Source organism: Lycium ferocissimum, unplaced genomic scaffold (genome assembly GCF_029784015.1).
Source record: "Lycium ferocissimum isolate CSIRO_LF1 unplaced genomic scaffold, AGI_CSIRO_Lferr_CH_V1 ctg6618, whole genome shotgun sequence".
Lineage (NCBI taxonomy): Eukaryota > Viridiplantae > Streptophyta > Magnoliopsida > Solanales > Solanaceae > Lycium > Lycium ferocissimum.
The window spans coordinates 44,941-57,619 of record NW_026726428.1 but is presented as its reverse complement, the minus strand read 5'-3'; the positions used below and the strand labels follow the sequence as shown (position 1 = coordinate 57,619).

The following is a 12,679-nucleotide window of genomic DNA, read 5'->3' as shown; positions in this document are numbered from 1 at the left end:
AATGAAAATATGGCCTTGCTTGATGTCCTCCCGCGATTGTCTCAAATTATCCGATTGCACAAAAAATGCGGGATATAACAGTATGTCCAACATATCCATATAGATAAATCTTTTAGATTATCTGATACAAGCATGTTTTCTTTATAAGTCTATTGAGTATCATATGATGGCCCTATCAGCCCACCTATGTTCCTATTGATGTCACAGATGTACGTCAAATGGTACTTGACTAATACGGTCAGGTACCCATCACGGCCTTCTAGTTGGGTCTTGACATGACTCCTTCTCACCTATACGCCTCATATCAGCCATTCCGTACGCAGCCCAGAGATGACTCGATATATAATGTGTTTCAATAAATCTGTATTTCCTTCTCACTTTCCATCCTCAGTACCATAACAATGCAATATCAATGTATCATGGAAGTGAGTATGAATACGATGCAATGTAATATCAACAACCAATTCAATCCCAAACAGTACCACACATGGCACACAAGTAGTATCAATAAATCAGGCTACACAATAAGCCATAATGGAATAACAATTCTCATCTCAATATCAAATCAAAGTAAAGTACCGCAATATCATAATCATGATATATCACTAATCACCAATACCCAATGTCTCAACAAGGCAACGATCTAATAAGTAAATAGATCAAGATAAGTCAAGAACATAACGGGTGGCTAGCCGCAAAATAACACAACAAGGCCTAACCTAAGACAGTATCCAACCCGACTTCATACCCGAAGGTTTACATGCATTCTCCGACAATATTATCTAAACATACGCTTCGCTAATCGAAGTCTCACCATAAGGTAAACCGTAACCTACCTAGAAGGCCGAACAGCAAATTCGAAGTGTCAATCGCGCGCCTTGCCCTTTCATTGCGCCTCAAAGTAATGAAAGTCTAGCCATATCCGAATATGGAATCAGAATCAAGAAGGCAACCAAATAACCAAACTCCTATTTAACCCCCAAATCTTAACCCAAGGAATGGGATTTATGAACTAATAAGATGAAATTAGGAATTTATAAGTCTCAACATGAAATTAATACTCTAGGTGATCAATTCCCATCGATTAGAAGCTAGAAGAACTCATAAATTACTCATATTCGGATTCTAGGTGAAATCCCCAATTCTGGGTATAAACCCTAACTTTAAATCTCACAAATTGGTCACTAATAATCAAGGAAACATGTTTATATAGCTACTACTCATCAATTCCATAATTAATCAAGCTTAATCCACCAACAAATCAAGGTTTTATAACTAACAACTTATTCAAGAAAGAAACCCAAAAATCCTTTCTTATTCTTCCATGTTCTATGGATTTACTACCATGAATTCTTACTTAAGGAAGGTAAATGAAAGAGATTAAGATTAGGGAACTTACCATAATGAGAAATCTGACCAAACCCTCCTCAAATCGCCTCTAAGATGCTAAGGAAATGTAATTTAGGAATGAAAGGAAAAAGGGTTTTCAGAAGGCATTTAAATAAAAATCTGGTCCATCGACCGCTTCCACGGTCAGGCCCCCGCTTCCACGGTCAGGCCACCGCTTCCGTGCTACCGCTTCCATGGGCAGGCCACTGCTTTAGCGGTCAAGCCACCGTTTTCGCGCACCGCTTCCGCGCCAAAGCGGTCACCAAACACCAGAAAATTCTGGTGTCTTCCAAACTTTAAATCGATCGCCGGAACCATCCCGGAACCTCCGGACACAAACCAAATATGCAGATATACATTAACATGTGCTACGAACGCACTCGTGGTCTCGGAATTCTCAACGGAGGTCTCCTTGATCAAGTCAACTCCCAAAACCCCAAATTCAACTTCCCAACTCAAGTCCCAAAAGGCACCCGAGCGTATTGGGAACCGAATCGAATATACACCCAAGTTCTAAATGACCATCCAGACCTCTCGGAATCGATAGATTCACGTCGATTCATGAAAAAGGTCCATTTACCCAAAAGTCAACTTTGAGTTAATTATTTTTCGCTTTAAGCCCAAAAAAATTTCAAATCTCACCCAAATCATGTCCAATGATCTCGGGAAGCATGCCAACTGTCCCCACGGGTCAAATATGAGCTAATAAAGCTCGAGAAAAGGTCAATTGGTCAAAATAACCATAACGACCAAACGGGTCATTATACCATAGAAATATAGGCATTAAAGTAGTTTGAATAGGCGATGGGGTGTTCGAGAGGAACCCAAGAGTAATAACAACCCTGTGATTAGTAAACCAGATTCTAAAAATATCTAAATAAAGTAAATGCTCAACTTAATTGGTGAAATCGACCTGTAACCCTAGAATATCTCTCTCATTTGAATATCTCAACAACATATTGGTCTAGTTTACATTTTGTTTTAGATAGACTTATCCTACGTCGTAAGATATAAAGTTGTTGATTTGATTATGATTAAAGTCAAGTAAATATTCAAACAACCGTCGAAGTTGTTTAGAATTCTCATGTTGTTGAGAGTTTAGGTGAAAATTTTTAAGAACAAAGAGGAGGATTAGGAGGAGGAGGAGGAGAAGGGTGAGGCAGCAGAAGAAGAGGAGGAGGAAGATGAGAAGGAGGAGAAAGATGATGAACAAGAACTAGGTTTGGTTCTTTTATATAATTTAGTTGTTTAATTTAAAAACCCCTACCTTTTAATAATTATAATCCAGCCTCATTCCATTCAGTTATTTTCAACCTTCCCACATAGAATATGTTGTAATAATAGGAGAGAAAAAGCTAGTCAAGGAATCCTTTTTTTAATTCAAGACTTGCAGGGTGGAGAGTAATTCAAAATTAATCCAGGCACCAGGTTTCAAAATACGTCCCTTGTGCCTACTTGATGACATTGCAAACTCGGCGCTTTCTTCTCTTTTTTCCCATTTTTCTCCATGTCTTACTTTGGTTAACATACCCGCATGTGAATCAAATTTATATCCATATGAGATTTGCCAAACTAATTTTGTTTAAGTCTTGTCAGAATAGAGAGAAGAAATAGTTTAGCAAAGGAAAAAGGGAAGTCGAGCAATATTGTTTCCCTTTATTTTCTTTACTTGGTAATCTCAGAATCATAAATTTGATAAATGATTCCCTTATAATCATGGGGATTTTTGTGTACCAAAAGCATATTTGCTTCAAAAAAAAAAAAAATGTGTTTGGATAAATACATTTTGGTGTGAAAGTGACAAGTTTCCCTTTCCTCTATCCAAGTTAAATGACATCTCACCTAGAATGATTATTTTGTGCAGTTCAGAAATTCTTGCAACTTCTCTTTCTTTTTCTCATACCAAAAGGCAAAAGAATGGGTTCATATGACTTCGCTTAATCTGTTCCAAATAGAATAAAATTGGGGAAAGAAAGTAGCATTTCTATATAAAACAACTCGACTCCATTTCTTCATAAACGATTTGGCACTGCAAATTTTCCCTACCAGAATAATCAACGCCACTGATAAAGATCTATTTTTAGCCCTCGAGTATTGCTTACTGAATGCATAGTTTAATAACTACTGCTCATGGATTGGAATCACAGTGGAGTATAAAGACAATTCATATGAAGAGAATTGGTCTGGACCTACTCATTATAAGAAATTACTCCACCATCAAACACATAGCCACATAAATAAGGAGACCGGTATATATCAGCGCTCCAGACAAACCTATAGAGAGCAATTATATCATGGATATTGTTTAGCTTATGGGATTAATAATTAGTAGTATGAACTTTTATTAACATGGCACCCAGAATAAGATGGTCCAATGCCAGATGCAGAAATTGTCAGATATTACATAGTCAGCTTGACTAACGTTCACATAATTAGCGTCTCCAGAGAGAAGTAACTTCTGTAATAATAAAATTCAAGCATCAACTTTTCCCACTGCAGATGCATAGCTTACGCTGCTGTCCCTTGTAGATTTGCACTGGCTCGATTGTTCATATCGAAGGAATCTAATCTTTATCTTAGTAGATGAGTTTTTCAACATCTACATGAGTGAAAATAAAAAGTTACAGCTAAGAGGATAACATTTAACCTTACTTTATCCCAAAAAAAAAAAAAAAAAAAAAACAGATAAGAGGATAACGTAACTAAATGAACCAGAATATATAATAAAGTAAAGCGACACCCAAACACAACCTGAAATAGACACATTAGTCAAGAAGCTTACTGAAACATAACTAATCCTGGAAAAAGGTTTTATGCACAACCACATAGACAAAAGCGAAGGTAACGCCTTTCAGAAAAGACAACTCAAACGGAGAGGAGGAGAATTACATGGAGAAAAACGCTAATTGGATGGCGTCCACAAATGGTGTTGTCAGTCTCCGACAGGTACTGTTTGAATGCATCTGGGTCTCCTGTTTCTATAATCTCCATACCCATTTTATCCAAGGCCTCAATAGATTTGTAAATAGCTCCATGGCTTTTGTCATAATGCATGTAGTTGAACCTAAGAATTAGAAGCCCAATTGATGTAAAGAACCACACAAAGGAATATGTATATCAAGTAGAACCCATCAGCATACTAAGAAACAATACAAGGCAAACACGTATTCTTTTTGTATGCCTTGATAGTCCATCTAGAAGCATTATCAAGATATTATCATATACCATGCGCTTACCATCATTTTTGAGAAGCAAGAATTGAAATGTGTTTAGATAAGACAGTTTTATGTCAACCAGGATAGTTAAATAAATTAATAATCCATTATTGCAGCTATATTCTCTAATAGATAATTGTTCCGCTTTCCTGTTTGGTTATAAACGCAGGTGTAATGTGAATCTAACTCAGATTATTAAGCTTCTAGATTTCTACCCATCTTTAGTCAGTCTAAGATCTACAAAAACGAATCCTTAAAATCCCAATGCACCAAAAATAACTACAATTCAAGTTCAATCTTCAGGTATATTTTCCACTTATTTCAATGAGAGCAAATAGAATTCATTCACCACAAACAAGGATGATTGCCATCAAAAAAGGATCAGATTTTCTGTATATGATCAAGATATAACTATATGCAACATTGGTGAACCAAACTCACCTTGATCCCCAATGACAAAAATCCGAAGACACCGAGAAGAAATTCTTTGAGTCATCCAGATATTTTGCGAGTAACCGTCCATAAAGGGCTTCACTTTCAGTACTAAGAGCCCCAACCAAAATGGGCACGATTTTCACTTGATACCTGCCTCAGTAACTTTAACAGTTATCTCTGAATAAATCATCATACAAGTAAAATTTAATTTAGGAAAGCATACCCTTGGAAAACTTTAGCAAGATATGGTAGGTGCATTTCCATGCTATGTTCAGCTTCATCAACTCGAAGATCCATGTATTCAAATTTCCCCGTAGCTTTTAGCTCGTCATTTACTGGTGTTAAACCAAGCTTGGTTATATAAGAGTGTTGTTTCAGACTTTCAGTGTTGCCATGAAGAAACATGGAAAACTTACATGAAGGAGACGCTTGCTAACTTTTACTACCACACATAAATAAGCAGAAACCAAAGCATTTTAACAAGTTAAGATTGTGTTTCAACTGCCTTTATCTTTAAAGCCCTCTCCTAGAGTGCTGATTGCTTTACTTGCCAGAAGTCATGTGAAGAGGGCCAGAATTTGCAAATTGGCCTTGGTATAATTCTTAGGGTTACTTTACAGAGTGCCGTGTTAAGATCTACTTTAATTTCTGCTATAGTTATGTCATTTGATCTCAGTGTTTACATAAAATAGAGTGTCTACACCTAAATACAAGAGGCTGTCTTTCTTTTTCCTTTTTTTATGATGGTGGTGTTCAGGCCGCTTGTGCAACTAAATCCAAGAGACTGCCAAAGAAAATGTACTTTGAAAATTGTTAGATTTCAAAACACTATGCCCACAAATAGTTCTAGGTGGCCCAAGGCTAGTTGGCCCACAAGTTAGAAACTCTAGGGAGTATGAGCCTGTCCCTCTACCCTGCTCCCGCTTATTTACCAGACTCCTGTTAGCAACAGACTTGAACTCATGACGTGTGCCTGACCCACACTTTAGGCGTCGTACTTCCTTATGCTAAACAAAAGCCGTGGGGGCTAAATAATATGTCTAATATTAACTTTCAAATTGTCATATCCATTAGCTGCAGACTCTTTCTACGTCTGAGTATCTTCCGACATTTTTCCAATGATTCCATGAAAGTTCATTCCTCATTGCTTAAGTTAATATTCTAATCATTAGCAGCTATCACCTATAGCAATAAGAAGACCTAAAAAGCCAAACTTCTAGGAATTATTCTTTGAGTAATAAGTAATTACATAACATCTTGCCAGCACATTAATAAAAGGAGTGTAAAGTTAGTCTGTTGGAAGAACTCGAAGTTATATACTCCCTCCGCATAAAAAAAAAAATATATCCACTTACCCTTGTTTTTTGTTCAAAAAGAGTGTCCGCTTACAAAATCAAGAAACAATTAACCTTATTCTTCCAAAATTGCCCTTATTAAGTGTTACGAGATCAAATCCCAATACCTATTTAATTAGGGGCAGTTTAGTCAAATTACCTATTTTTGCCTAGGAGTTAGTATTTTCTTAAGGGGTGCAAAATGGCTAAGTGGACACCTCTTTTTGATCCGGAGAGAGTATGAGACTATATATGGTATAACTGTCTTATTCATTATGTGAAGAATTCAGTTGATTAAATTAGCTTACTCTTTTTCATTATACATAGTATGAACTAATCATAAATTTGCAAGCAGAGATTTATGATATTAATATGTAGCTGAAGTGTGCATCACCATGGCCATAAAAACACAACAATTGGAAGATAAATAATTAGTGGTTTGACAAATGTGCCATGAAGTTGGAAAAATGAAAGCAAAAGGGATGTCTTTTTTCTCTTCCATTTATTAAGACTTCTAAAGAGAGTATTTATTAAGACTTCCATTTCTTCCATAGGAATGAAATAAAATAAATCGAAATAGAAAGAAAAGAATCTAATTGCAAAAGCAAAAAGGAGGGATGTCTTTTTTTAGTCTTCCAAATCTTTCTCAGAGTTCTTTCCTGGATTATACAAATGCTAATATTTGAACTTTTTTATGTGTCCTACAGATGAAGATGCACAGAAGAAGTTCGCAATACCTTCTTCATCAATAGGTAAATCTCCTATAGGAGTCTTGTAAACTGTAGCTTGTGAAAGTGCACATTTTGGAGTATAATAGTGGTGAGATGGACCAAGTAGAAATATCCGAGAACTGCAAACAAAGAGTTCAAAATATTAAGGCAAAGAGCTCAAAATATTCTGTATCACATGTAGTGGTTATTCGAATACTTCCTAGATCCAATTTTCTTTGACCTACTTATTAGTTTAGTCCTCACCAAAAAGAATGACCAACTACTTTCTGTAAATCCTCCACCAAAATGAGTGAGCTCTTTCTTCAGGTAGCAAATTTTCTACAATCAAGCAACTCCCCCACCCCCACCCCCAATCCCCCCCCCCCCCCCCACTTCCCACCACAAAATCCCAATCGTTGCACATTCCGCTTTTAAAGAACCTATTTAAACAATTTTCTGAAGTGAAAAGAGAACGACAACTTTGTCATATGCAAATTATATTTCAAAAAACTCAATGAAGGACACGCAAGATGAAAGTTCTTTTCCTTTAGAAGTATTAATAATACTGCAAACCAATAACTCAAAGCTTTAAATTACACTCAGAAGTGCAAAGCCAATTTGGGAGGGAGGGGGAGTACTATTCTAGAATATTTTTAACTTGATGTATTCTTTGTATGTTTCACAAATTCCAACTATTACACGTATCTTTGAAGAAAATAAAACATAATAGCACATTCAAAGTTTCTTCTCTTTAATCTCCACTCAAATCAAACTTGGTTGGTCAATTGAGGATGGTTCTAGCAAGTACTTTCTGCTTGTATGTTTTCTCTTTAATGGAAATTTCTCTTTACCCTCTATGATGATTTCTGCTTGTAATTTTTGGTGTGTTTGGATAGAAAGGAACCGCAGACGCTTTCATGGTATCTCAACTCTATCTCTTAAAGCTAGATGTTTACTTAACTTGTTTAGTCGGAACAACTTGACTTCTATAAATACCAATGAACAAATTTTTGATTTTGTTAGCTCCCTGATCTTGGCCTAGTTTCTGATGCATTGGAGCTAACACGCCTTTTTTTGTAATTTTGCATCTTCTTGATGCCTTTCTAATACAACTTATTACTTCATAAGAATTAAAAAAAAGAGATTACTTGTAACAAGTAACTATCTCACTTCTGTTAATCTGCACGTGGGGTTTCACATTCGAAAATTGGAATGGAAAGAGCACAGTTTGAATAAACTCACATGTTGGTCGGATCTATGTTCCCAAATGCATAAGCTGCTGCACGACCAGAATATGAATAGCCTGCATGACTAGTGAGTTTAACACAACCAGTTAGAACCACATTTGGCATACAACCAATAATATATCGACAGCAAATGGCTATAACTTACGGTGCAATTACACCTCGTGCATCAGAAGACTTTGCTAAGCCAGCAGCTCTCAGCCAGCCATCAAGCTGTTCTACTAGTTCTTGGGCTGGCAAGGAAAATAGTAAAGCATCAATATATTATGGTAAGAAGGTTGGGTGGAGTTCTCCTCCACTTCGGTCAAATGCTAAAGGGGGGAATTCGGAAGGATATTTGTAGACTCTGGGAATGGGTGCAAAATTAATTTTCGGACATATGTATGGTGGGGGAAGAAAGCCTGAAGAATAGATTCCCTAGCTTGTTTAATAGTTCCATTAATTAGAGTGGTAATATTGCTGAATTTCATTCAGATTTCAGGTTGGCAGATTAATTTTAGAAGGGATTTGAATGATTGATAACTAGAGGACTTTTGTCAGATACTTCAACAACTGAACTCAGTCCAGCTCGGTCAGAGTCAGGTAGATTCTTTGACATGGACAGCCAGTAAAGATAAAAAAATGCAGTTAAAAGCTGCTACACCATACTGTTGAAGGAGTCAGGTAATTGGGACAATACTTGGCCTTGGAAGATGATTTGGAAAATAAAAGCTCCAGTGAAGGTAGGTGGCTTGTCTGGGATGGACTGCAAGCTGGGGAGCATGTATAACTCAAAACAATCTGCAGAAAGGGGGTTTCTCTTTATACAACAGATGCTACTCATGTAAAGACAACTACAACTCAGTAGATCAGTTATTCCTTTCCGACAGTTTTTCTAGACAATGTTGGGAACTATTTCTAAACATACGTGGCATTTTATGGGTGATGCATAGATACGTTAGGAGTTTATTAGATAGTTGTAAATTTCAAAGGGTTCCAAGAAGGTTGAAGCAGATTTGGAAGACCACACTTTGCATCTTTGGGACCTTATGGCTGGAGAGGAAGAAAGCATGTTTTGAAGGGCGTAGGAGTCACATTTCTAGAGTCAAGAATAAATGTTTGCATAATTGGTTTTCCTGGTGTAATAGCAATCTGTTAGTCTATATGGACCAATACATGGATTTTCTGGAATTGTTAGGAAGGAAAGAGTAATAGCTTGTCTGTTTGGTCTATGTATGAGTCCTGTTTCCTTTTGTACCAGCTTGGTGCCTTCTCAATAAAATCTTACCTTATCAAAAAAATTAAATAAGAATGGGCATTTGTAACTTTCCCTAAAAGCATCACTATTTGGCTTTTCTACCAGTCCCTCCATCTCATTTTAGGTGACACTGTATCATTCATCATGGAGCTTGAGATATACTCGACTTGTGTGTTATATAAGTAGTAGTGGTCGAAATGTTGAAGTAAACATTGAAAATTTAATTTGATGAAAGAAACATCAATATATACTTTAGATTTGATTTGTTAAACAAAATTCAAATACTTGACACTTATGAAAATGGTATAAAATAGCATTATTAAGCTAATGGTGAGAAGCATCTTGAGGCATCCTAAAATTGAAATAATGTCATACAAATTGGAGGAAGGGAATATGTTCCAACCCATTTCTTAATTGGAGGTAGTGAGAGGAATGAACATATGACAAGGACTGAACAAAGAAATGATTTGTACACCATGCTAATTCGACAATTCTAGTATATTTGTAGACAGCCAACTGCCAGCATAACCAAACCCCACATGCTCCCCCAAATTCAAAAAGAAAATGAAAAAGAAAGACCCTATACTAGATGGCAGAAAGATATAAATTTGACTACAGGACCCTATATTAGATGGCAGAAAGATATAAATGAAATATATTAAAGCACCACTTTTTATAGCTTGGAATCTCCAGAAGCTTGCTTCTAAATCCAATCTTTAGCTTATATCTGATCTTGCCTAGCATAACTGAATTAGCAATGCGAATCTTTTTGTGGGCTTAAATTGCTAATGTTTTACATTGCTACTAACTGCAATATGTAAACCCATAGGGTAGCTTAAAACAACTTTTTCAAGCATAACCACATTAACAATAGCCAATCCCAGTCCCTGATTCTGGTGGCGGTGGGTTGATCGCCACCATGAAAATAGCCTATCGACAATAAACCCTCTGTTTGTTGGAAACAAAACATGTGAATATAGTAGAATGGATTCAAAGGATGTATATAGCCGAATCCAACTAATCTGGGATGCAGTATGGTTGATTAATTGATATAACCACACTGGAGTACATAATGAAGCTCGATATAACTATAATAGCAATACATAATAAAGCTCATTGTTGGTCATATTTATCCTCCAAAGTACAATCAATGCTTCCTCACTAATGCACAATCTAATTCAAAGAATTAACTTTTCTGGTACTGTACCCCTCTCTCTCTCTCTCTCTCTCTCACGCCTCAATTCAACTTCGAAACTACAAATCCAGAACCTAGGAAACGAGCCTCGATTCAAACAAGCAAAACCTCCAATTGCACTACTTTTCAGCTACTTAAACACAGTAACAACAAAAATAAGCCTTAATTTGAGAAAAAGTTACAGTTTTTGCTACTCCCTCCATTTCAATTTGTTGGTTAGGTTTTGGCTTGGCACGGAGTTTAAGAAAATAGAGAAAACTTTCGAATCTTGTGGTCTTAGCTAAACATACGAAGAATGTACTGAAATGCCCTTAAATCTTGTGGTCTTAAACATCACGTGGAAAGTTGAAATTAAAGAGTAGCCGAAAAAAAACGGAAGAGGCAATTTTTTTAAACGGAAGTAAGACAAAACAAATTGAAACGGAGGGAGTATCAACAACACGAAGATACACGAGGATTAATCTGTTAAACTGAATACAATTAATTGAGAAAATAAAAAATGAAACTGGGAAGAGAAATGGAGTGGCGGAACTTACGATCATCAGTGTACCAAGAACCAGCATGAGATGCTTTCCTTATTTTCTCCATTTTTGAACTAAATGAAAAACAATGAACCAAAAAAGCCCTAATAATTGGGAGCTGTTATAGAAGCTCAAGTAATTGACTGTGGGCTATTAGTCAATTTTGCAGTTTCCATTGGTTATTTATTTACTTAGCTTTATCTTATCACTTTATTACAAAATTAAACTTTTAAGAAAAAAAAAAATCAAAGATAAATAAGATGGGGAGATTCGGTGGGCAAAGTAAAGTGGCATTGTTTTACACTTCACAATATTCTGGTTCCCTGTTTCAAAGTTTCAAGGAGGGAGTAATTATAACCTACATATCAGGTCCACCCTATTTGATGAACCTTAGTTTGTTTTGCTTTCTTACTTTTTTGGAATTCACTATATATATATATTCTTCTTTTTTATGACGGTGGTTGTATTGAGGGAAATTCGTAGAATACAATTGGATGAATGCCGCGACGACACTTGTCAATTGGAGTGAGTCAAATTCGAGTCAGCACTCAAAGCCTCTGGGGGTGATCAAATGACTTTAGAGGCCCGATAAGATTTGGACTCTCGGTGGTCGGGGTGACATCAAATGACCATTACAGAAAAAGACCTTGCGATAAGGCATTAATAAGCATTATTGCTCTCTTTATAGTCCATCATTATTGTCACACCCTAATCTTGATCAGGGTGTGATGGTAATAACCGACAGAAAGCGAGCGAACCCGCCAAACACGTCAAATTTTTTTTTTCTTTTGAACCTTAAAGCAAAAATTTAATAGGATTACTCGCCTGACTATCCTTTTAAATCAAATAAAATATATAGTTGTACAAAGCTTAATTATACAAGCATTCCCATTCACGACTACTCGCAAAGTCTCTAACTACGGACCATCATTATTATGACACGCCTTGCGATTGGAGCTTGCCAACTATCTTTTATGCGCGGGCTATTTGTCCAGGATGCACAACGCGCGCATGGCGCGACCCCCGAAGAGGGGTCGGTAAATAGTGTCTGAGTATGTAAGACATGACGCCCGAGCACGTAAGTATGAGAGAGTATCTTTTGTAATGAGGCGTATCATGTAGAGCGTCATTATAATAGCAACATAAAAGTATCATAGAATAGTAGAGAGTGACATAGAATAAGTGCCCTTGGGCGATACCGTGTTCCCTTAGCTTTCCTTACTCGTTATATATACTATAAAAATAGAATATATTATATTGTCGGCGGCCAGAATCTTTAACCATAAATATGCACACGCGTCCGCTTCCGCAAGGACGATATCATGCCATACTCAGCCCACGGTGGATATGCGTATATAACGCTATTTATCTCCATGTTCCCCCGTAAATATATCGGCGT

At 36.6% G+C, this 12,679-nt stretch overlaps 1 protein-coding gene across 1 annotated transcript; it reads right to left on the bottom strand.

Annotated features, from left to right (window-relative positions):
• Positions 1-3,676: 3,676 nt before the first annotated feature.
• LOC132045419 (uncharacterized) lies at positions 3,677-11,575 on the bottom strand. Its single transcript, XM_059435999.1, has 8 exons — positions 11,296-11,575; positions 8,476-8,560; positions 8,326-8,394; positions 7,111-7,223; positions 5,263-5,374; positions 5,046-5,189; positions 4,279-4,453; positions 3,677-3,988 (listed from the first exon to the last, which is right to left on the bottom strand). The coding sequence occupies exons 1-8, from the start codon at positions 11,345-11,347 to the stop codon at positions 3,863-3,865; spliced, it is 876 nt and encodes a 291-aa protein (XP_059291982.1). The 5' UTR covers positions 11,348-11,575; the 3' UTR covers positions 3,677-3,862.
• Positions 11,576-12,679: the final 1,104 nt, after the last annotated feature.